Source organism: Canis lupus, chromosome 12, assembly GCF_011100685.1.
Source record: "Canis lupus familiaris isolate Mischka breed German Shepherd chromosome 12, alternate assembly UU_Cfam_GSD_1.0, whole genome shotgun sequence".
Taxonomy (NCBI): domain Eukaryota; kingdom Metazoa; phylum Chordata; class Mammalia; order Carnivora; family Canidae; genus Canis; species Canis lupus.
Window position 1 is genome coordinate 12,766,082 of NC_049233.1, and position 25,286 is coordinate 12,791,367.

Consider the following 25,286-nt stretch of genomic DNA (forward strand, 5'->3'; position numbering starts at 1 on the left):
GACTCCTCGCCGAGCAGGGAGCCCAACTCTGGGCTCAATCCTACCCAAAGGGAGATACCTAACTGACTGAGTCACCCAGGCACCCCTGTAATCTACCCTCTGTAAGAAATTTCCTGTGGCCACTCTAGCCCACTCCCCGGAGGCCCAGTCAGCCACATGGTCACATGCAGTGTATGCTGCATGTGCGATGGGATCTGTCTCTGTGTGTGAGGTTCACCCACCCCCAAGCTACAGAGAGATGCCCCCTACTTGATTAACATAGTTTGGAAGGACAGTGGCCCTGGTGGCCAGCTGTGGACAGCTTGGTCCAGGCCTTAGCCTTCACATGTATGACAGATCCACGGCCTTATGAAATGTGGACCTCCGAGTGGAGTCCCCAGAGTCTCAGGGCTGGAGAGCAGAGTGCCAGCCGGTGGGTGGGCAGAAACTGGCTGTAAATTTGGAGCAGGGAACACACAGCAGGCCCCAGAGGCTGCAAACTGCAGTCTGGCCCTTGATCCCTCCATGAAACCCTTCTGAGCACCTCCTGTGCTCCAGGCCCTGAGCTAGGGTCCAATGACACAACAGCAAGACTGATCCTAGGTACCTGTGGCCCAGTGGGCAAGCCAGAGACAGATCTGAATTCCCACTAGGTCCAGCACCCTTCTTACCACCCTCTATGAGTTGACTGAGTCCTCATAGAAGCCCTATCCCAAATTTCAAGATGAGGAACCCAGGACACACAGAGGTGATATCCCTTGCTCCACAATTTGGATGCAGGGGTGCTAGGACAAGGATGAGAAAAATCTTAGGATGGTATGGAAGCCTCAAATCAAGACATATTGCCCATTCAAACTTTTTACTGTTCAGCCAAGAAAGTTGACATCCAAAGAGGAGGAATGAAAGAACTCACAATTATTAAGTCCAAAACGGTCAGCGTGGTACCAAATGCCTTCCCTAGGGTCATTGGATTAAGTCAGAAACACTCCCATCAACTCCTCTGAGGCTGAGAATGGGGAGTGGGCAGTGAGGGGACCCTTAGGTCAGACAGAAAAGTCCAAAAGGCCAAATAAGGCTGGGGACCTGGGTTAAGGGGCAGCAAAGTGATGGGAGGCCCAGGTAAGAACCAGCTGGCATTGTCTGCAGGGGCTGTAGGCAACCAGGGAAACATCCTGGGGTTGGCCTCTGAAGGTCCCAGGGGCTCCGATCAGTTCTTGGGAACATAAGCTGAGGAAGAAAGAAACCAGATGTGTTTTGGGTCATTTGGGAGTGACCAGTGGTATTGATTCAGAGTAGGTCCTAGAGGGGGTGCTTTCAGCAGCCAAGAAAGGTCTTGAACCAAGCACCCTGGTTCATGAAGGCCCCTCAGCACCCCCAAAGCCTGTTTTCTGTATGAGTGGGCAGACACAGCACCACTTTGCCTGGCAAGCCACATTGTCTGCACAGCATGGCCTGGACAGACCTCAGCCTAGACCCCTGAATTCCTCACCTGCCTGGCACGCCTCCGCCTCTCTTGGGGCAAGGTCTCCCCTAATCCCACCTCATAGGGTCTTCTCCCCTACCCTCCTCATGAAGCACAAAGTCAGGTTCAAGTGTTTCCAGATGTGAAACTCCAGATAATGCCCAAACAGCAGACAGAACACAGGTGCTGGGACGAGCACAGCCCCAAGGAGGGAGGCTGGAATAGAGGAGGGCGCCCACACCCACCCAGACCCTGCCCCTGGTGCTCCTCACAGGCGGAACCCAGGTCAGAAAGAGGGAATTACAATCTGCTCATCTGACGAACATTTCCTGAACCAGGATTGGGTGTCCAGCTCCACGCAGAGTGCTGGAAGGGATTGCAAGGTGTCACGGTGGAATCCCAGAAGGAGGAGGGAGGCCACAGGGAGACCCAGAGTCCATTTCTCTTCCTCCCTTTACAGCCAACAGAAGATCATGGACAAGAACTGAGGATTTAGGTTCAAATCCCAGGTCAGCCACATACCAGCTGGGTGATGTTGGGCCAGCTGTATCACACCTCTTTTTTTTTTTTTTTTTTAATTTATTTATTCATGAGAGACATAGAGAGGCAGAGACACAGGCAGAGGGAGAAGCAGGCTCCATGCAGGGAGCCCGACGTGGGACTCGATCCTGGGTCTCCAGGATCCCGCCCTGGGCCGAAGGCGGTGCTAAACCGCTGAGCCACCGGGGCTGCCCTGTATCACACCTCTTGAACAGGAAACCTGTTGTCCTTATACACAAAACAGTCTGACACTAAATGAGGGAAAGGAGGCTTTCTCCACACCAACCATTTCTCTGGCTCTCCAGGCACCACCTGGGTGCGCTTCGATTCCATTCAGTTCTGACGCTGTTTACCTAAAGTTAGCGTCAGAACCCCCAGGGGCTCCATCCCACAAACTGCCCCCACTTCAGACGCCAGTCACAAGTCCCACGTTGTCACCTGTGCTCCTGACCAACCAGCTCTCAGTCAGGGATCCCATGAGCCCCTCCATCAGGTTTTACGATTTGCTACAACTCAGAGAACTCAGGGAAACGTTTACTTATATTCATCTGTTTCTTGCAAAAGGATGTGCTACAGGATACCGATGAATAGCCGGATGAGGAAGGACGTAGGGTGAAATCAGGAAGGTCCCAAGCATACAAGCTTCTGTCCCTGTGGAGTTGGGGTGCACCACCCTCCCAGCCCATAAATGGGTTCACCAACCCAGAAACTCTCTAAACCCCCCATTGGGCAGCCCGGGTGGCTCAGCGGTTTAGCGCGCCTTCAGCCCAGGGTGTGATCCTGGAGTCCCGGGACGGAGTCCCGCATCGGGCTCCCTGCATGGAGCCTGCTTCTCCCTCTGCCTGTGTCTCTGTCTCTCTCTCTCTCTCTCTCTCTCTCTCTCTGTCTCTCTCTGTCTCTCATGAATAAATAAATAAAATCTTTTTAAAAAATAATAAAAAAATAACACCCCCCCCCCCCATTTAGGAGTGTTTAAGGAGACCCCACCCACCCACCCAGGAGTATGATTGATTATTAATCTCCAGCCCCTGTTCTCTCCTTGGGTTAAAAGTTCTAGGCTTTCAGTCATGGCTTGGTCTTCCTGGCCACCAGCCCCCATCCTGAGGCTATCCAGAAGTACTCCAGGAATGGCCTCATTAGAACAAAAGATGCCATTATCACTCAAAAAATTCCAAGGAGCCAGGAGAAGAGACCAACTATATATTTCTTGTCACCTCTGGCCCTCATCTTTCTCCTCTATTACATGAGGATAATGATACCGTGTCCTTGAGCTGTTTTAAGACTTTAACAAGTGTAAAGTCCTTAGCCCAGTGTTTGGCACATAATAAGAACTTAATTAACTATAATGTTCTTATAGATGAGGAAGTTGAGACCCAGAAAAGGGGTTGGGGAGGACTTGTCCAAAGTTGGCTTGGAACAAGACTCTGATTCCACTCAGTGGCCTGAGCATCTGTTCTGTGGCTAACACTCCAGCAGGCTGGGCAGAGGGACACCCCAATGACCCCAACGGTCCCCATCGTCGATGGCCATACACAACACTATAGGGTGAGTTTTTCAGGTCAAAGAGTTCACACTTGCCCCTGGATAGACATGACAGCCAGGCCAGTGGCCTAAACATGCCAAGCAGAATGTTGAGTTGAGTCCCCTTGAGAGAGATGTTGAAATCCTAATCCCCAGGACTTCAGCATGTGACCTTATTTGGAAATACAGTTACTGCAGGAGTAAATAGTTAAGATGAAGTCATGCTGGAATTGGGTGAGTCCCTAATCCAATACAACTGGCGTCTGTATGAGAAGAGGAGAGACACAGAGAATGCCATGGGAAGGCACAGAGACATACAGGAGGAGTGCCATGTCGGTGGGAAGGGGCCTCTTGGAAATGAGGGGACTTTCAAGATAAAAAGGTCAAGTTGGGGTGTCAGGGACAACCCCTTCCTGGAAGCTGTGGGCTGAAGGGGAGAGACTCAGACTCATCCTGATTGGACAGTACAATGAGAACAGCCAAGTCTGGTAGAGGTGCCCTTGGGTAGGGGTGCTGGAACTCCTGCCCCCTGCACAGAGATGGCCCTTGGGCTGGTGGGTGGGGACCAGGAAGATCAAAAGTGACCAGGTTACTGACTGTGCCAGCGTGTGTGGGAAGTGGGAAAGAGGACAGAAGAGGAAGGCATGTATTAAAATGTGCCAGTGGGACGCCTGGGTGGTTTAGTGCCTGCCTTTGGCCCAGGGCATGATCCTGGGGTCCCAGGATCAAGTCCCACATCAGGCTCCCTGAATGGGGAGCTTGCTCCTCCCTCTGCCTATGTCTCTGCCTCTCTCTCTCTCTCTCTCTCTCTCTTTCTCTCTGTGTCTCTCATAAATAAATAAATAAAATCTTAAAAAAAGAAATCGTGCCACTGCCTTAGGACTCCTGCTGTAATTGGAGAGTTCTGGGTGGGGGTGGGGGTTCTCCTCCCCCTCCCTGCCAGAACCTTCAACTGTCAAGCACCACGCTAGCCACCAACATGCTGTACTCCCCAGGTAGGCGCAGATGGGCCTTATACTACTGTACCTCTGCAGACCAGGGCCTCCCCTCAGGGAAGGGGCTGTGCCCCCTGGAGGGTGACTCCTCCATCAGACTGGATGCCCCCTAGGAGCAGATGGGCCTCTTCCTCAGATGGTCCGCTGATGGCCAGACTCACAGGAGCCCTTCCCCCTGTCTCCACTGAGAGGTTGGAGTCGGGGAGAGGAGACGAACCAGTCACCCCACTATCATAGCTGCCTGGGGGAAAGGCCTGTGTGAAGCCAGAGCGGCCACTAGAGAAATAAAACTCAGGGAACAGAGGGAATCTCTCTCCAGCCCAGAAAAGCCAGCCTGTTGGTCCAAAGAGACCAGACCCTAAGAGGGCCACAGGAATGGGACTCTGTATGCAGGCCTGGGACCTGACCTCCAGGCCTGAGAGAGGCAGCACTGGGAGACGGGAGTTCTGTGGAGTGGGAGCTAAGTGGAGGGGAGCAGCCAGTTCCAGCCAGCAGAAGGCCTCAGCCCTGCACCTCTCACCCAGCCTAGGAGGGCAGCTGGCTTCAGCTATAAGGGGCACCCCCGATCCTGGCTTCTCGGGCCCTCACCATCTGCCTGGGCCCTGGAAGTGTAGGCCTAGGCCTAAGAGAGGACTAAACCCAGTCCTGGCTCTTCAGAAGTTCCCTGAGAAGTCCAGGCAACGACATTGTCTCCTGCCAGCCTTGGAAACTCAGCTGTCCACAAATCTACAGGCCTCCATCTGGGGGGGAGCTGCAGCCCCCACCCTCAGGGATGACTCCCCATCTGTAGAGGAGACCAGATACACGCCTGGGCCAGAGAGCTTCCTAGCCCTTCGTGCCTCATTTTACTGTGTTGTCTGGCCACCTGCCTGTCCTTTCCACAGCCAGCCTTGTCTGTCTCAGCTTGCCCTTGCCTCTAGCCCACCTGACAGGCTCAGGTCTGTCACCTGCTCTGGAGATTCTTTTGGTGATAGCTGTGGTGGAGTGTGTGTGTGTGTGTGTGTGAAGTCCCCCTGCCAACCAGCTGAGTAATTTGCTCAGACTTCGCAGGCTGGGTGTGCAAGATGTCAGGCAGGGTTTGGAGGCAGGACAGTGAGAAGTGACTCCTCAGGCTGGGTGGTGGCCAGGGGACGGCGGGCTGCAAGAGGGCTAAGGACATTTAACCTTCACAGCCTCGGTCTGCCCTCTGATGTTCTGCAGCTTTCTTGGACACGGCCCCCTCCTGTGGTCCTTCCAGACCCCCAGGGCAGGCCGGCGGAGTCGCTCCCAGAGGCAGCCAAGTCAGAGGCCTCCCTAAGGTGACCCCGTGGTGGGAGGGCATAGAGCGATTGGCCTCACTTTGTGGGTGCTCCTGGGCCCCTCACTTACCGCAGGTATCTCTCAACTTGGACACTTGACATTCGGGTTGGACAGACTGTTTGTCATGGGGCTGTCTCGATGTTTAGCAGCATCGCTGGCCTCTACCCACTGGATGCCAGCAGCCCCTCCATGTTCCCCAGTTACAACAACCCAAAATGTCTCTAGACACTGCCCATTGTTCCCTGGAGACGTGATCTCCCACATTGAGGATCCCTAACACTAGCACCTCTGGGTGAGCCCTGGGGCAGGCCTAGGTCACATGGGACAGGCATTCCTGACCTGCTGGTGACACAGAGTAAGGACCAAGTGGTGAAACAAGACCAGTTCTGATTCTCACCCCTCCTCGGAGATGTTCTGCGGCCTGTCTCTCTGGACCCTCCTCACCTGAAGGGGGCTCCAAGGTTTGCCCCCACAGGCCTCCCTCCAAGTCTTTCCCCTGCCCTTTGAGCAAAGAGATAACCCACTTATTCCCCTGCTGCCGAGACACACCCCTTTATTCATTTTCCCCTGACCTGAGGGAGTGGGAAGGAGCTCCTCTATCATCTCCAAGAGAAAGCCAGGGAGCTTGGGTGGGAAGAGAGAGGGTGGGGGGAGAGGGAGAGGAAGGGAAAGAATCCCCAGATTCCAGCGGCACACACCATCCTCCCTGCCCCCAACCCTGACTATTCCAGAACCAGGAACTCCTGGGTGTACCCTATCCTCCTGAGAGTGGAGTGAGCTCCGAGGAGGAAAAAGGAGGCAGTCACCCCCCCTACACCCCCACAAGAACCTCCCAATTATCCCACCCAGTCTGGGTGGCCTCCTTTCCTGGGCCCTTCCCCCTGCCTCTGTGGCCCATGAAGCTAAACCCGAAGAGGGATAGTCTGGGGAGGGTCTTGTCAGGGCTCCCTGCAGACAGTGTTCACCTCTGAATAAATGCTCCACAAAGGTGGCTGAGATGAGTTACAGTTTGCTCTAAGGAGCTCAGACCCAGATAGGCACACAGATGATCCCAACATGTTGCTGCATCCTTATGATCACTGAGTCCCAAGAAGAGGACTGCTATGTGATTCTAGTAGGAACTCCATACATAACTAGTTACCAGCCAGGTAGGAGGGGAAAAGGTAACCAAGATTTCCTGAGCACCGACTGGATGCCAATTCATGTATGTTGCATCACTTAATCTGGAAAAGGGGGAGATAGCAGCCTCTTTATACAGATGAGGAAGCCAAGGCTCAGCGACATAAAGCCACGTGCCCATGGTTAGACAGCTACCCACCCTGGTTCGGTGCTGCAGCCCAGGGCGCCAGCTCTGCTAAGGAGGAATCCGCTGCCTTCCTGACCTCTCTTCCAACACCTTCTCCATCCTCACTTCCCCTCACCTGGGTGAGGGGAAGTGACTTAACAAAGACCACCTGGAGGCTGTAGCAAAACGGAGGAAGGGCTGGACCATTCATCTTTTCCAGCACGGCCTCTCCCCTGCACTGTGGGTCCCTCCTAGCAAAGCGGGAAGTGATGGGTAGGAGCCTGGACCAGCCTGCCCAGGTGTGACCCTGCCTGACTCTGTTGCCCACCAGGTGTGCAGCCTTGAAGCCCAACCTCTCTGGGCCTTGGTTCTTCCCTCTGTAGCCGGGAGATGTAACAATAATAAACCTAGTCGATAGTGTTGTTGCTGTAAGGATTCCCTGAGTTAATGCATGTAATACACTTAGAGCCAGGCACGTACTGAGTCCTCAAACACTGTTAACTAGTATTTTTATAACTGCTCTGTGAGTGCGAGTCCCTTTTACCACTGGGAGAGATTCCTTATGTCTTCTCATCACAAACCATAGGCTCCGTGGAAGAAGCAAAAGGACAGGATCCCAAGTCTGTCCAGCAAACTCACCCTAATCCTTAAGGCCGATGAACTTCTCTCAGCAGGGGCCAGGAGGCTTTAAGTCCCAGAAACCTTAAGGGGACACCAGAGAAGCCTTTATGCGGTGGCCCCAAGGCCTTTGCTTGTGGCCTGCACCAACGCTTGGGCGTCCCTGGGTTGAGGCGAGCTCTTTCTGGTCCCCAGCCCAGGCAGGCATGGCCTATGGACAGTGCTGGGTTGGAATCTGCACATCCCACCATTTACCAGACACCTGCTCTAGAGTGGGCCCTCCAGGGAGACCCTCCCGAGTGGAATGGAGGGTCCCAGAGATGAGCCACATGCCCATCCATCCCTTCATGGGGAGAAACTAAGATGCATGACCCTTTTCCCTTCTAGGAGCACTGGGGAACATCATTCAAAACATCTATTGTGCACCTACTATGTGCTCAATGCAGCAGAAAACAAAACCCCTGCCTTCACTAGGTTTCATTCTGGTAAGGGAGACAAATAATAAGTAAAACATATATAGTCCATTGGGGCCCAGAGTGGGACAGGGAGTTGAGGGGCAGGGCAGGAGAGAAAAAACATAGATTTGCAAACATAGATGAGGAATCACTACAGTGCAATGCAAGGCATCCCACCCAACCCTTCACTCATTTATCCATCCACTGAAAGCATTTCTGAGCCCCTGCTGGGGCCAGATGCCATTTGAGACAGGGAACCCAGAGGTGGACAGAGGATCCCCCATCTCCACCCTTGGGAGCTCACAGACAAGCCAACTCAGACCCAGCAGGCAGTGATGGGTGTCCCAACAAAAGAAAGTGCTGGACACGAAGGTGGCCTCAAACTCTTCATGGACACATTAGGGAAGGGCTTCACCAAGGAGGTGGCATTGAGCCAGTCCTGCAAGGCTGAGCAGGACTTGCCCAGTGAGCAAGGTAGGTGCGTGAGAGCAGGAGTGATTCCAGATAGAGGCACAGAGGCAGGAGCAGTCTGGGGCAGCTGAGAAAGCTGCCTGTGCTCAAAGGCGCTAGGCCTCTTGGTGGTAGCCTAGTTTGGGTTTGTCAGGCTAATAAGGGGAGATCACAGGGGCGTTACTGGATCTAGGGAAGTCCCAAGGGGACACTGATGTGAGACCAAAGAGTGGGTTCCTTAGTGGGAGGAGTCAAGGGGCATCAGAGAAGTTTAGCCACAAATGGCCCATGATCCCCTTTTGTTGATGAAAATGGGAAGATGGCCCTAGTTGCACAGGACTTCCTGCTGAGAAGAGGCACCTTCCTCAGAAGGGAGTGTCAGGGAAAGGTCACAGGCCTTGTCTGAAGGCTGCAGTCAGACTGTCCCATGCCCAACCCTCACTCTGTAACCTTGGGCATGCTCCTTGACCTCCAAGTCCCTGCTTCCTCTTCCAGTAATTGAGGATATTGCTGAGATCTTTCTGGAGGTTGGTGTGCCTGGCACAGAGCAGACACTCAACAAGACTCTTAGCTTTGCTATTATAAATCTCCTGGTCTGTCAGCTGGAGGTATGACGATTTCCTGGGCCACCCACCTTGCTCTTGCCTCTGCTGAACTTAGCCCTCTGTGGGCTCAATCTGGTTCCCCCCTCTAGACAGCCTAGAACTCTCCTGCCCCTCCCTGTAACTGCCCCTTCTTTTCCTCACTCTGGATTCCTCCCACACCGCGGCACCAACTGGGCTCTGTTTAACTCAGACCACATCCTTCTACTACTCTCTGTCTCTATATAGACTGGCCTATTTGGGGCATTTTATATAAATGGAATCATGCAATATGCGGTCCTTTGTGACTGCCTTCTGTCACCCAGCATCATGTTTCTGAGGTTCATCCATATTGTAGGGTAGATCAGTACTGTGTTTCTTTCTTTCTTTCTTTCTTTCTTTCTTTCTTTCTTTCTTTCTTTCTTTCTTTCTTTCTTCTTTCTTTCTTTCTTTCTTTCTTTCTTTCTTTCTTTCTTTCTTTCTTTCTCTTTCTTTCTTTCTTTCTTTCTTTCTTTCTTTCTTTCTTTCTTTCTTTCTTTCAAGATTTCATCTATTTAAATCTTAAGAAGTATGGGATGCCTGGGTGGCTCAGCGGCTGAGCCTTCAGCTCAGGGCATGATCCCAGGTCTGGGTATCAAGTCCCACATCGGGTTCCCTGTGAGGAGCCTGTTTCTCCCTCTGCCTGTGTCTGCCTCTCTCTGTGTGTCTCTCATGAAAAAATAAATAAAATCTATTTAAAAAAAAGAAAAGATCTTAAGAGGTAGAGACATAGGCAGAGGGAGAAGAGGGCACAGGACTTGATCCAGGGACTCTAGGATCATGACCTGGGCCAAAGGCAGACACTCAACCATTGAACCACCCAGATGTCTCTCTCTCTCTCTCTCTTTTTTTTGTTTTTTTGTTTTTTTGTTTTTTTTGTTTTTGTTTTTGTTTTTGTTTTTTTGAGAGAGAAAGCATGAGCAAGCAGGGAGAGCAGCAGAGGGAAAAGGAGAAAGAATCTCAAGCAGCCTCCACGTTTGGCACAGAGCCTGATGTGAGGCTCAATCCCACGACCCTAAGATCATGAGCTGAGCTAAAATTAAGAGTCAGACATTAAACTGACTAAGCCACCCAGGTGCCCCAGTACCTTATTTCTTTTTGAATATTCTTCTATGAATGGTATTCCACTGTATGTGTGTTTCTTGTCGTATTGGTCTATTATTTGTCAGCCAATGGACACTTGGGGTTTCTTCCCACTTTCTGGCTATTGTAAATAATACAGTGAACATTTATGTACAAGTTTTTTATGTGGACATACGTTTTCCTTTCTCTTGGGTTTATACCTAGAGGTGGAACTGCTGGATCATATGGTGACCATTCTATGTTTAACCGGCCAGGCTGTTTTACAAAGTGGCTGCATTCTTTTATACTCCTACCAGCAATGGATGAAGGTTCCAATTTTTCCACATCCCCGATGACACGTGGGTGTGTCAACACTGTGGGTGCAAAGTGGTGGATCATTGTGGCCTTGATTTGCATTTGCCTGGTGACTACTGGTGTTGAGCGTTTTTTTGTGTGTATGTGATTATTGGTCATTTGTAGATCTTCTTCAGAAAAAAAATAATCTATCCTGATCCCTTGTCCATTTTTTTAATTGGGTTATTTGTCTTTTCATTCTTGAGCAGAGGCCTTTTTTGCGGATCAGGGAATGGCGGCTCACATAAGTCACAGCCGACTCAAAGCCAAGGGCTTGGGCCAACACCACAACGCCCAGAACTACAATAACCAGAACTTTGAAGACCTGCAAGCAGCCTGTCTGAGGAAAGGAGAACTGTTCGAAGACTCCTTTTTCCCTGCTGAACCCAGTTCCCTGGGCTTCAAGGATCTGGGCCCCAACTCCAGAAACGTGCAGAACATCTGCTGGCAGCGGCCCGGTGTGGGTACTGGGAGGGGAGGCATGGGCTCACTGGGGGAGCGGGAGGGCTGTTTGTAATGATGTCCTAGTCACTTTGCAATCTCCAATTCCCCCGGCCCCCCATCCTGACCCTCTGCCAGGCTCCACCTCCATCAGGGCTGGGGACAGTTCTGGACATGCTTAAGCAAAAACCTCTCAGATAACTCCTGGTAAAGTCCCTCACTGACCTTTGCTATCACATCCTACAACCAAGCCAGGCCGGTCTGGTGACCTTCCCCTCCCCTGCCATGTTTTCCCCTAGAACCTGGATGTGAAATGGTTTCCCCAGAAATGGTGAGAGGGAGGTCGGGAAGGGGATGTCCTGGGCCCCCTAAAATCTTTATTCCTCCACTGCAGCAAATCACAAGCAGTCCTCACTTCATTGTGAACGGATTCAGTCCAACAGACATCTGCCAAGGCGTCCTTGGTGAGTGGGGAGCTGGAAAACTGGTGTGGGGCGCCTGGGTGGCTCAGTCAGTTAAGCATGGGCCTTCGGCTCAGGGATTCCCTCAGTGGGGAGCCTACTTCTCTTTCTGCCTGCCATTCCCCCTGCTTGTGCGCTCTCTCTCTCTCTCTCTCTCTCTCTGGAATAAATAAAAAAATTTAAAAAGAAAAGAAAGCTTGTGTGGAGGGAGGGGGTGAATTGAGGAAGAAGGCTGAGGCAGGGGGAGTGCCAGAATATCTTTTAAGGCTGGGGAGCTAGGTTCGGATGATCTCTTCTCTTCCCCTGCCCCTCCCCTTCTGAGGAGAAGGTAGTGAGACTGTCAGGTCTGTTCACCCCATGCCCTACCCCAATGTGATTCCAGCCCATCCTGTGCTATCTGGGTCTGGGTGTAAGCCAGGCGGCATAGTAGCTACCCGTTGCTACACAATAAATTTCCCCCAAGACTCAGTGATTTAAAGCAATGACAAACATCTATCAATCTCCATTCCTGTGGGTCAGTAATTCGTAAGAAGCACATCTGGGTGGGTTTGGCTCAGAGTGTCTCATGACACTGGAGTCAAGATGTGAGGCAGAGCTGTGTTCATCTGAAGGTTTCACAGGAGCTGGAGGATCTGCTTCCAAGATGGCGCACTCACGGGCCAGGAGGCCTCAGTTCCCTGCCACATAGGCTTCCCTGTGGGACCACTTGAGTGTCCAAACAACATGGTAGTCGGTTTCCCTGGAAACCACAGTGTCTTTTACCACCTAGTATCAGGAGAACATACACAGTCACCACCGCCATATTCCATTTGTTAGAAGCAAGCTCCAAATCTGGCCCAAACCCAAGGGGAGGGAATTAGGCTCCCCCTCCTGAGGGGAGGATTGTCAAAGAGCTTGTGGACATATTTTTAAGCCACTGCAGGTGCCAGAACTTCCTCAGTCTGACATATCAGATAGAGAAGCACTAGGCTCCCCAGCCCACTCTCCCACGGGCTCCTGTGACAGCCCCAAGGGATAGCTTCCTTCCTAAGGAGGGGTTCCTCCAAAGCCTTCATTGTATTTTCAGGAATAGGAGCAGGGTGGGCTTTCTCTGGGGATGATTCTATCATATTTGTGGCAGAGAAAAGGGCAGGTTGTGGGCAGGGCAGAAGCCCAGGTGACCTCAGGCCCCATGTCTGCCACTGTGGCTCATGGAGTTGCGGGAGGAGAACTGGCTTCTTTCTATTTAGGTGTCCTTTTTGCAATGGAGGATTGGAGTGTCCTTAACCTTCCTTCTCCACCCTCTGCCACTCCCAAAGGGCCCCCCGGGTGCCAAGAGGTAGCCACAGGAGCTTTCCTAGTGACCTCAGCCGCAGCCCAGCCCCAGGATCTCACTCCGGGTACCACCCTGCCCACAGCCCCCCTAGTGAGATCCGAGATACCCAGGAGAGAGATCACAATGGATGACCTTAGCCTAGGGATACTGCCCCTATGCCCCCATCAATGCCTAGCCCCAGGGACCCAGCTGGGGTACAGACTAAGCCCCTTGGGGCTTCAGTATTATGTGGGTGACATCAGGGAGAGATGTTTTGATTGCTACACCAATGTAATCATGGAGTAGAAGTAGAAGGCAGGGGGAGTGGGAGAAGGTAACTGGATTTGTTCAAGGGATGGGTGAAAACTAGCTGTCTCCCCAAAGAAGCAGATCTCAGGGTAGGGAGCAAGACAAAGGCCAAATACCTCCTCCCCAAATCCAAAACCCAAAGCATCGGGCTCTAATTTGTGACTCTCTTACCTAATAGAAAAGGTAAAGAGGATCATCCCCTAGAGGCTGTTCCTTCAGCCCTGTCTCTCCCTACTAGATTCCTTCCAGAACATTTCTTAGCGGGAGGGCCAAGGGAGGTGCGTCTCTGTGGGGGAGGGGCCACAGAGCCAGTCCTGCTCCTTTAAGGCTTGGATTCTGGGACCCATACTCACCTAGAGGAGGGAGGGAGAGGCAACCCCCTTCCTGTCTTTCCAGGGGACTGCTGGCTGCTGGCTGCCATTGGCTCCCTTACCACATGCCCCAAACTGCTGCACCGTGTGGTACCCAAGGGGCAGAGCTTCAGGAAAAACTATGCTGGCATTTTCCATTTTCAGGTGAAGGATGATTTGCAAGCCCAAGTTATTTGGTGGCGTGTGTGTGTGTGTGTGTGTGTGTGTGTGTGTGTGTGAGAGAGAGAGAGAGACAGAGACAGAGACAGAGTGACAGAGAAAAAGAGGGGAGGGAGGAAGAGGAAGAATTATTTATGCTTTAAAGTTACCTTTAAAAAAAATTAAAATAAAGTTACCTTTTTTCTTTTCTTTTTGAAAAATGACATTTATTAGGGTGGGTTTTTGTGTAATTATCAGAGATATATCTGCTCACTAAAGAAATCATTTGGCTAATTTTTTAAAGCCCAAAAAGAAAATCATTGTTATCAGTTTGCAGCTCTCCTTCTCCAGCTTCTCTCTTTCTCTCCCTCCTTCTCTTGGTGGAAACGTGTGTGTGTGTGTGTGTGTGTGTGGTGTGTGTGTGTGTGTGTGAGAGAGAGAGAGAGAGAGAGAGAGAGAGAGAGAGAGAGAGAAAGAGAGAGACAGTGACATTGGGAGTCACGGTCACATAATTTATGTAATCTACTCTTTAAATTTAGCAACATGTGGACAAATTCCCCACATCAAAATATTTCTGAGAATCAAAAGAGCTTGTAAAACCTCAGAAATCCTGAAAGTTCAGCCAAGGTCAAAATGTGGGTGGTGTCTTTCTGGGGGCCCTGGCAGAAACTGGAGATGAAGCAGGGGGAGTGGTTCAGGCTTTTCATTGCCTTTCCCTCGCTATTGAGCCATTCTGGGGAGTGGGCTCTCTGACACTGGCACGTCACTGATCCTGGCCACCAGGAGGTGCTCATGGAACATAGTTCTTATACGAGGAGTGTGTGGGGCTGTGGGGGTGAAGGGGGGTGAGGGGGCAGGGGGTGGGGAGCGTGTACATGTATTCATGCATGTCCTTGGAGGAAGGCGTGGGGCAGACAGTTGCCCTAAGCCCCACTGAGGTCCACCTTGCTGCCCACAGTTTTGGCAGTTTGGGCAGTGGGTGGACGTGGTGGTGGATGACCGGTTGCCCACAAAGAACGGCAAGCTGGTGTTCGTGCATTCAGCTGAGCGCACTGAGTTCTGGAGTGCCCTGCTAGAGAAGGCATATGCCAAGTGAGTGCCCCGAGCCTGGGCTTGCCTCCAAGCCTGTCCTGACAGCTGGCAGCTATGGGGGCAGCTGGAATCAGGGGAAAAAGCAGAGGGAGGTCAGGGCGTCCCTTTCTTCCCTTGCCACACCCTCCCATGTCCTAGCTGACACCTCTATCCCGGAGCACAAAAGTGCCCTCTCTGTGCCTGCAGGCTGAATGGGTCCTATGAAGCACTATCGGGGGGCAGTACAGTGGAGGGCTTTGAGGACTTCACCGGAGGTGTAACCTATACCATCCAACTCCAGAAGCCCCCTCGGAACCTGTTGAGGATGCTTAGGAAGGCCGTAGAGCGATCCTCCCTCATGGGCTGCTCCATCGAAGTAAGTTATATTTGTTATATTTGTTCCTGTTCCTGGCCTTTGTACCTGCTGTTGCTTTCTCCTAGAAGGTTCTTTGCCCAGATCCCTGCATGACTAGCTCCTTCTCATTCAATCTCAATTCAAATGCCCTTTCCTCAGGCTTCTCTTCACTGCCTCCCAATGTAAACCAGCTGCTCTTAACATCATTTGCTCTCTACTTTGTTTTTATTTTCCCCTCAACATTTACCATGATCTGAAATGGTCTTATTTATCAACGTCGTTATTCACAGCCCGTTTTCCCCTGTTTCACAGTTTGAGGGTGGTGACTTGGCTCATCCACTGCTGGAAACCCCGGGACTTAGGGTGCTGCTTAGCATGCAATAGACGCCCAGCAAATATTTATTTGAATAAATAAATAAACCCAGAGTGCAACTGTATGACCGTGCAATTCATTCTTGGGCTTCTATCCCAGAGAAATGAAGATTTATGTCCACACAAAAGCCCGCACACAAGTGTTCACAGCGGCCTTATTCATCGTAGCCAGAAACTGGGAGCAATCTAGGTGTCCTTCAAGGAGTGAATCGTTATACTGTGGTGCACATATGCCATGGAACATGACTCAGCAATAAAAGGAAGTGAACTATTGATACATTCAACTACTTGGATGAGTCCCAAGGGAATTATGCTAAATGAAAAAAGCCAAGAGAGCTCCATTACTGTATGATTCCATTTCCGTGACAATCTTGAAATGACAATTTTTAAGATTTTATTTTGTTGTTATTTTTTTAGAGACACAGAGTGCAGGTAGGGGGTGGAGTCAGAGTGGAGGGAGAAGCAGGCTCCCTATAGGGAGCCCAATGCAGGACTTGATCCCAGGACCCCAGGATCATGACCTAGGACTCCAGGATTATGACCCGAGCTGAAGGCAGATGCTCAACCACTGTGCCACCCTGATGCCCCTTGAAGTTTTACTTTTAAGTAATCTCTGCACCCAACATGGGTTAGATCTCACAACTTCAGGATCAAGACTTGCACACTCTACCAACTGAACCAGCCAGGTGCCCCAAAATGACAAAAATTTTTAAAAGTAGGGAGCAGAGGCATGGTGTGGCCTGGTTGGTTGAATATCTGACTCTTGATTTCAGCTCAGGTGGATCCCACCTACCTCAGGCTGCACGCTTGGCAAGGGGAAGAGATTTGCCTGAAGCTTCTCTCCCTCTGTCCCCCTACCCCTGTTCACAGGCACATGAGCGCTCACTCACACACACTCTCTCTCTTTCTTTTTTTAAAAAGATTTTATTTATTTATTCATAAGAGACACAGAGAGAGGGCAGCCCCTGTGGCTCAGCGGTTTAGTGCCACCTTCAGCCCAGGGCCTGGTCCTGGAGACCCGGGATCGAGTCCCCCATCGGGCTCCCTGCATGGAACCTGCTTCTCCCTCTGTCTCTCTCTCTCTCTGTGTGTCTCTTTTTTTAAAAGATTTTATTTATTTATTCATGAGAGACACACAGAGAGAAAGGCAGAGACACAGGCAGAGGGAGAAGCAGGCTCCATGCAAGGAGCCTGATGGGGGACTCGATCCCCCGTCTCCAGGGTCAGGCCCTGGACTGAAGGTGGCCCTAAACTGCTGAGCCAGCTGGGTGCCCCTCCCAAGATTATTTCTTACAACTGCATGGTAATCTGCAATTATTTGCAAATACCAGTAAAAACACTGAACCCGGGCCTACTCACATCTGAATTTGTTTCCTCCCTCTCTGTTCTGTAGATCGTCAGCGAGAGTGAGTTGGAGACCATGACTCAAAAGATGCTGGTAAGAGGGCATGCTTACTCCGTGACCGACCTCCAGGAGGTGAGTCTGCCAACCGTGCCCACACCTGAGCCCCGGAGGAGGAAGAGAATCCCTCCTGCCCCCCTGACCTGTTGCCGCACCCCTCCCACCAGGTCTGGTACCAGGGCAGGACAGAAACACTGATTCGGGTCCGGAACCCCTGGGGCCGGGTCGAGTGGAATGGAGCCTGGAGTGACAAGTGAGTGGCCCTGACCAGCACTCTCAGGTGAGGGGCAGAGCACCCAGCAGGCCTACCTAGGCTGGCAGGTGGACCAGGGCCAGCCCCTCCCCCACTAGGTTCCCTATCTAACTCAGGCCCACTCCCCCAGAGGCAGCCAATCAGGGATGAGGGAATCCCATGGGTGGGGGGGTTCCAAAATGCCTCCTGAGCCAGCCCCTCCCTCCACTGCCTGTCTCTGCTCCAGCGCCTCCGAATGGGACAAGGTGGCCCTGGACACCCGGAGGCAGCTACTGAACAGGAAGGAGGATGGGGAGTTCTGGTCAGTACAGGGTGGGCTTCCTTCTGCACCCATGCCCTGTCCCTTCATGTCCTCTGCCACCCTGCCACCTGTGCCTTCAATGGGGAGGCCGGGGGGGGGGGGGGGGGGGGGGGGGCGGGGTAGCTTAGGGGCTTGGGGATGCTGCAGGCTCGAGCCTTCACCCCCTCCACACAGGATGTCCTACCAAGACTTCCTGGGCAACTTCACCCTCCTGGAGATCTGCAACCTGACGCCGGATGCACTCTCTGGAGACTACAAGAGCTACTGGCACACCACCTTCTATGAGGGCAGCTGGAGGCGGGGCAGCACAGCGGGGGGCTGCAGGAACCATCTTGGTGGGTGAGGGGATTGGGGGCCCACCGGGGGCTCAGGGACCCAGCAGATCCCACCCGGCCCTGTTGAGGAGACAGGCATGGGGCTGGGAAGCCCACCCAGCCCAGGAAGGGCAGAGCCATGCTGATCGGCTTCTTCCATAGACACATTCTGGAGCAACCCCCAGTTTAGGATCTCTCTCCCTGAGGAGGACGACTACGACGACGACCCAGAGGACGATGAAGTCATCTGCACCTGCCTGGTGGCCCTGATGCAGAAGAACTGGCGACGGGCACGGCCCCACGGAGCTCAGCTGCAGACAATTGGCTTTGTCATCTATAGGGTGGGTGCTCCAGCAGGAACCCCCCCCCCACCCCCCACCCACCCCCACTCCCCCCACCTCACCCCCACCCCCACCCCCCCACCCCCCCCCACCCCCCCCCCCCCCACCCCCCCCCCCCGTGCTGGTCTTGCTCCCTCTCCTGGCCTCACCCCTTCCAACACCCTTCCAAAGGCCTCATGAATAATAAAGCACCTTGCACCTTCCGTGAAGAGAAAGGACATGAGCGCAAGGGAGGTGAGGTACTTGCCCAACTTCACACACCCGAGGCTGCATCCTGATTCCCAGACCCTCTGAGACTTCCCACACCATCCCTGAGTCTCCCCCAGATACCCCACACAGAGCACTGACTCCAGCAGCCAGGGGAAATCCCTGGCAGCACTTCCAAAATTGTGTTTTGCAAAATGCTACAAATGACCATTTGTTCAAATAGTCGTGGAGCACCGACTGCGTGCAGGCCCCAGGCCCGTCTCCACTGGTTCGGTACCAGACAAAATAGAGACGCAATCGTTACCCTCCTCCTAGGCTGTGAGCCCACCAGGCTAACAGACTCCAGACGTGCCTCAGATATTTCCAAGGTTAGATGTGGCCCTTCGGGAGAGATCACATGCCCTACTCCCCCCCCACCCCCCAGCTTTGTCAGCGCATCGGCATGTGAAAGGTTCTGGCTATCCCTACCGGAGAACAGCCTAGTTATCTTGGTTTAACATACCTTTTTACAGAAGTATTTGTGTTCAACGCTCAATTTCGGTAATCACCTATTGTCTTCCTGCAAGCTATGAGCGTTCCATGGAAAATGGTCACATTCCGGAAAATGCTTTCCTAGATTTTCATCCCATTCACTTCTTTAGCATGTGAAGTTGGGCACGTTACCTCACCTCTTGGGATTTGGTTTCTTGTCCTTCACCTGCAGTGGTAAAAGTCTCCCTGCTGCCGCCACCGGCCAAACTTTGCACAAACTGCATTTGGCAACTCCCCCCGCCGCTGCCCCCCCCCCCCCCCCGCAGCTTTGGGATTATTTTTTAAAGATTTTATTTATTTATTCATGAGACACACAGAGAGAGGCAGAGACACAGGCAGAGGGAGAAGCAGGCTCCCTGTGGGGAGTCCGACGCAGGACTCGATCCTGGGACCCCAGAATCAGGACCTGAGCTGAAGGCAGATGCTCCAACCACTGAGCCCCCCAGGCGTCTCCCAAACTTCAGGACTATTGATTTTAATGCTAGAACTTTTAGCTATCAGAGCCCTTGCCCCACCCCACCCCCACCAGTGTCCCAGTGCCCTTAACATCCCCCAACACACACACACTCTCTCTCTCTCTCTCTCTCTCTCTCTCTACCGGCAGAACAGGTTTGAGCCCCTTCACCATCCTGGGGCTCTGACCTCCCTGTCTTTTCTCTTCCTAGGTCCCAAAGGAGGTACAGAAGACGTGGGGCTTGATTCCGGGCACGCACCACCCCACCTCTGGCTGCATGTGGACGGGCAAAGGGTGGAATTCAGCTAGGGCTCTCAGGGCCACTGGGGGCCACTGGGTTAGGATTCCAGTGCCCTGGGGCCCTGGGTGGGAGTTGGGGCAGATCATACTGGAGTTACCTGCCTGTGGGCCTTGCCCAGCCAGGCTTCCCCTTCGGGGTCCCTGTCTCTTTACCAGCCAGCCCTGTACCCACCTCCAAGGCGCATATAGTTTCAGAACGTCCAGGATATTCACTTCAAGAAGGACTTCTTCCTCAAGTATCAGGACCATGGCTTCTCAGAGATCTTCACTAACTCACGGGAAGTGAGCAGCCATCTCCAGCTGCCTCCGGGGGAATACGTCATCATTCCCTCCACCTTTGAGCCGCACAAGGATGCTGACTTCCTGCTTCGGGTCTTCACAGAGAAGCACAGCGAGTCCTGGTGAGGAGCCCTGCTTCGCTGCTCCAAGGCCACCCGCCCAAGAGCTGGAGCAGTCATCTGGTCCTCCCCAATTCTGTCCCTGTTTTAAGTTAGGGAAACTGAGGCTTCAGATACATGACACGATCTCCTCACAACCACCCCTCTAAAATCTATCTCCCTGATCCTGGATAACCCCCAAGACTTCCTTCATTTTTTTGCTCAGGGAACTGGACGAAGCCAACTATGCTGAGCTACTCCAAGAGGTGAGGGGACGCTGTGGGGTCGAGGAATCAGAGGAAGCATCTGGGGAGTGTGAAGGAACTTTCCAGACTGGGACCCTTTCCCACTGCTTTTCCTCCAGGAGCACTTCTCTGAGAATGACGTAGATCAGGACTTCATACATTTGTTTGAGATCGTAGCAGGAGGAGAGGTGAGAGGCTGAGGGCAGGGTGCCCAAAGGAGGTGGACAGGGTGAACGTGCGGGAGCAGGGGTTTACGTTCTCCCTTCCTAGGGCAAGGAGATAGGCATGTATGAGTTACAGAAGCTGCTCAACAAAGTGGTCACCAAACGTGAGTCTTCCAATCCCCCCACCAACTCTGCCTCGAAACCTTTCCCCTACTGCTTGTGCCTCACCTTGACCACTCCCCGTGTGCCCTACAAGGCTCTGCTCACTCCTTCTCTCTTCCTGTCCCTTCCTTCCCTCACAGTCAGAAACTTCAGAACCCAGGGCTTCGGCCTAGACGTGTGCCGCTGTATGGTCAACCTCATGGATGTATCTTCTTGTCCAGCGCTCTCCCCCCACCCCCATTCCCAAGCCTGCCCCCCAGGTGGCCACCTCTCTCTGGCCAGCCATGCCCTCCTTCCTACTGGGAGGGGATTAGGCTCTGAGGTAGCAAAAGCCAGTTCTGGCTATCACCCTAGTGACTACACAGGAACCTCTGGTCTCACGGCCCCCATTTGGTGAGCCCCTCTGCTTCCCTGACCCCAAGAGGCCCTCTTCACTCTCTCCTCTGGCATCCTTGACCTCTCCCCAGAAAGATGGCTCTGGCAAGCTGGGGCTTCCTGAGTTCCAGATCCTGTGGAAAAAAATCAAGAAATGGACGGTAAAAAACATTGAAAGGGCAGTTTATGGCAGGGAAAAGAGAGATCCTCAAGAATGATGGGGATTAGTAAGGGTGATGCTAGAGCCCCAGACTAGACACGCACCACACACACAGGACAGGGCAGGATCTGTTGAAGTGGGGACATTGGTTAGTCAAAAGAGTTAGAAACCAGTATAGTCCAGGCATCAGCCAGTGTAAAGGGTTCACACAGAAGGCCCCAGCTGGGAGTGGGTCTTTGAGACCACTGACTCAGTTTCCAACCCTCTCCCTTGCCAGAGGCCCCCTCCAGTCATTAGATACAGGAATACTAGGCAACCTGGGTTCATGGGTGGGCCTTGTAGGTTAACTATAGTAGAGCCCTGCATTATTTCAGCCACCACACTACACACACAGCCCTACCACACCTGTCTCCCTTCAGGACATCTTCCGAGAGTGTGACGAGGACCACTCGGGCAGCTTGAACTCCTATGAGATGCGCTTGGCCATTGAGAAAGCAGGTTAGCAGGGGGGTCAAGAGAGGGTTTGAGGGCGGGGGGAAGCAGTGGTCAGAGGGCCAGATTCCCCCTCCGCTCTCCTCTCTCTCCCAGGCATCAAGCTGAGTAACAAGGTGACACAGGTGCTGGTGGCCAGGTATTCGAATGAGGACATGATTGTGGATTTTGACAGCTTCATCAGCTGTTTCCTGAGGCTGAAGGCCATGTTCAGTGAGTCAGTCATCTGCCCACTCCCCACCCTGGGCTAGAGACCTGCACATGAGGAGCCCTGCTCCCTAACCACCCCCTCTTAAGAGCACAGATGATCTGGGTTCAAATCCCAGCTCCACTTGTTGGCTCTGGGCCTTGAGCAAGTCATTTATTTTTTTTTTTTAAGATTTTATTTATTTATTCATGAGAGACACAAAGAGAGGCAGAGACATAGGTAGAGGGAGAAGCAGGCTCCCTGTGGGGAGCCCAATGTGGGACTCGATCTCAGGACCCCAGGATCACGCCCTGAGCCAAAGAGAGACGCTGAACCACTGAGCCACCCAGGCGTCCGTGGGCAAGTCATTTATCTCTCTGTGTCTCTGACCTCTCTTCTCATCTTATAAAATGTGGGCAATAACAGTAGCGCCATCATAGGACAGAGGTACAGAACACAGGAGTTCACAGCACTCAGTATAGGTCTCATAGCAAGGCCATGAGTTGTTATCATGAATTCCGTCCTGGTCTGAGGGCTAGCTGGGAAGCAGCAAGGGGTAGCTTCTTATGCTTTTTCTGACCTCCTACCTCTTTGGGAGTGGGTCTTGCAGACCCCAGACTCAGCTCCCAAACCCCTCCCCTTGCTTTCTCTCCAAAACAGCATACTTTCTATCCATGGACCCCAAGAATACCGGCTATATTCACCTGAATCTGAACCAGGTACACGGAAAGGATCTTCTGGCACCCCCACTCACGGCTGCCCCCGCCCACTGCTCCCCCAGCCATCCTGCCCACCCCCCACTCCCCATCCTTGGATCTCTTCTCCCCACAGTGGCTGCAGACAATCATGTGGGGATAGAGGGGCCACAGAGCCTGGCTCCCACCACCACCACCCTGGGGCTTCTGGCCCAAGAGCGGGAGACTCCTCACTGCTCTCGGCTGAGCAGTCTTTGCCGATAGAATGGGCTCCAGGTAGTGGCACCTGGGCCCCAGGTGACATGCTTACTCCAGCCCAGGCCCTCCATTGCCCTCCCTCCCAGCCCAAAGTGTTTCTCTTTTTCCCCAGCCAGCTTCTGGCAGCTGCATTTCCCCATCTCTCTCTCTCTCTCTCTCTCTCTGAGTATATTTTACCCAAGATTAAGTATAGCTTCCCCAATGACTGTGGAGGCTCTCCACTTTCCTGCTCACACCTGCCTGCTAACCACCCCTCCCAGCCTGTCTTCTCTGCCTCATTTGGGGGCATTATTATAATAAACACCCCATGCCACTGGCCAATGTGTCACCATGTTTCTATGCCAAGAAAATCCGGGCGGGGGTGGAAATCACCTCCCCGGTACCAAAGAGGGGTCCCAGTAGCTCTTGGGGCGTCACCCCCTTCCTTCCAGGGAAGAGTGTGTGACTGTCACAAAAACTAGAGGGCACTGTTGACATTTATGTGCAGTCCCAGGGATGCTAAAGGCAAAACAGTCCCTCCCTGGGGACTGTGCGGAGTATGCTTCCAAGGAGCAGCATCGGAGGAGAGAGCACTGAGCAAAGTTTGGGGCTCACAGGGTCCCAGCCTGCTCTCTCATCCCCTCACCCAAACTGGGATCTCCAAAGGTAGCAGTGCAGGTGTCTCAAGGACCAAGAATCCAACACCCACACCAGTTAGCAGATCCTAGAAATGAACTGACCTTCCTAGGTGTGAGGCCAAGAGGGCTGAGGACTGTGGCCACAGGTGAGTTCCTTCCTGCCTGAAACATGTTCTGATTCAAATCATTTTTATTGTTAGAGACTTGCTGCCTGCCAAACTACTGCCCTCACAGAAAGGATCAAAGGACCCATGGTTTGCCAGTTACTGACCTTGGAGTCTCTTCCCCAATGCCCCATCCCAGCCCCCAGCCTCTTGCTGCAGTGAGAAGCACAAACCACCTGCAGTGGCCCCTGAACTGCACATCACCTATCCTTCCAGATCTTTCTTCTTTTCTTTTCTTTTTTTTCTTTTCTTTTCTTTTCTTTTCTATTCTTTTCCTTTCTTTCTTTCTTTCTTTCTTTCTTTCTTTCTTCTTTAAAAAAAAGATTTTATGTATTTATTCATGAGACATACACAGAGAGAGGCAGAGACACAGGCAGATGGAGAAGCAGGCTCCTTGGGACGCCTGGGTGGCTCAGCGGTTGATCATCTGCCTTCAGCTTAGGGCATGATCCCAGGGTCCTGGGATGGAGTCCCGCATCGGGCTCCCTGCAATGGAGCCTGCTTCTCCCTCTGCCTGTGTCTCTGCCCCTCTCTCTCTCATGAATAAATAAAATCTTAAAAAAAAAAAAAGAAAGAAGGAAAGAAAGAAAGAAAGAAAGAAAGAGAAAGAAAGAAGAAAGAAAGAAAAAGAAAAAAAGAAAGAAAAGAAAGAAAGAAAGAAAGAAAGAAAGAAAGAAAGAAAGAAAGAAAGAAAGAAAGAAAGAAACAGGCTCCTTATAGGGAGCCTGATATGGGACTCGATCCCAGGACTGGGATCACACCCTGAACTGAAGACAGATGTTCAATTGCTGAGCAGGCATCCATTTACAGATCTTTCTGTGGCTTCCCCTCTGGTCTCACTGGCCTGGACACCCATCCTGTGCATCAAGGTTTTTAGCCTATTGGACAGAGACAGTCTCCAAATACCCTTAGCTTAGGGACCTGTCTACCTTAAATGCATCTAGATCCTTCCTGTGCCTATGTGCACTTTTGTCCTCTCCGGATGGCTGGCTTCAAGTGTCCTCCTGCAGCTGTGCTCAGAGGCTTCCTTCCCTTTGCATGACACCCACCCACCCCTCTTAATGCTTAGTTAGGGGCTGGGATTCCAATGTCCCCTGATCCAGTGACTGATTCTCTGCACCAGCCCTGCCCCAGGCCTCCTTTGTGGTCCCACAGACTAAACAGAGTCGGCTACCCTCTCACTCCTCTGCCACTCTCACTGCTTCCCAGAAATCATCTCCACCAGCCACCTCCCTCTTCCTTCCTCTGCCTTCTACAAATCCTGTCTGAGAGGTCACACTCTCTTGAGAAGCCTCTTAAAGACTGCTTCCGCCACCTTTTCTCCACAAGGTTGCTCTCAAAGGATCAAAGAAAGGCTCCGTGGAATTGGGGGGCGGGCAGGGCAGGGATCACTTGGAGAGGCTGGAAAACTAGCAGGTCCTTTGAGCCTTTGAGAGGTCCTGGGCAGTCCCACTTGGGACTTGTGTCTTGCACTAGCACAATATGCTACCCCCTTCTGTCTGGGCGGCTTGGGCAAGTTATTTTACTTCTCTGACAGTCTCCTTTTTCACATTTGTGGACTGGCAATGTTAAACAACAAAAATTTAACTGAGTAATTTAAAAAATCAAATTGGCTTTATGGAACAGTTCATGCATCAGGCCGCACACCACCTAGCCAAAAGAAAAAAGGGCTCTGGGCAGCTGTAGAAAAAGAAACGTTTGTGAAAGCAGAGAGGAGGGGGCAGGGGAAGGAATTATTAGCAAAGAGGGTATTGTTTCAGGTGGGTCTCCCTCCTAAGGGGAACAGAAGGAGTCTATGTGTAAATTCCCTAGTGCTGCCCAGGTAATTCCAGGTG

At 52.3% G+C, this 25,286-nt stretch overlaps 1 protein-coding gene across 1 annotated transcript; it reads left to right on the forward strand.

Moving 5' to 3' along the window:
* Positions 1-4,415: 4,415 nt before the first annotated feature.
* Positions 4,416-22,987, forward strand: CAPN11 (calpain 11). The gene is made up of 22 exons (XM_038554191.1): positions 4,416-4,497; positions 10,850-11,100; positions 11,476-11,545; positions 13,542-13,660; positions 14,613-14,746; positions 14,933-15,101; positions 16,846-16,929; positions 17,022-17,107; positions 17,334-17,408; positions 17,583-17,743; positions 17,885-18,063; positions 19,467-19,478; positions 19,745-19,956; positions 20,159-20,198; positions 20,297-20,365; positions 20,448-20,505; positions 20,644-20,708; positions 20,971-21,039; positions 21,458-21,536; positions 21,627-21,743; positions 22,378-22,436; positions 22,549-22,987. The coding sequence occupies exons 1-22, from the start codon at positions 4,482-4,484 to the stop codon at positions 22,573-22,575; spliced, it is 2,151 nt and encodes a 716-aa protein (XP_038410119.1). The 5' UTR covers positions 4,416-4,481; the 3' UTR covers positions 22,576-22,987.
* The last annotated feature ends 2,299 nt before the right edge of the window (positions 22,988-25,286 follow it).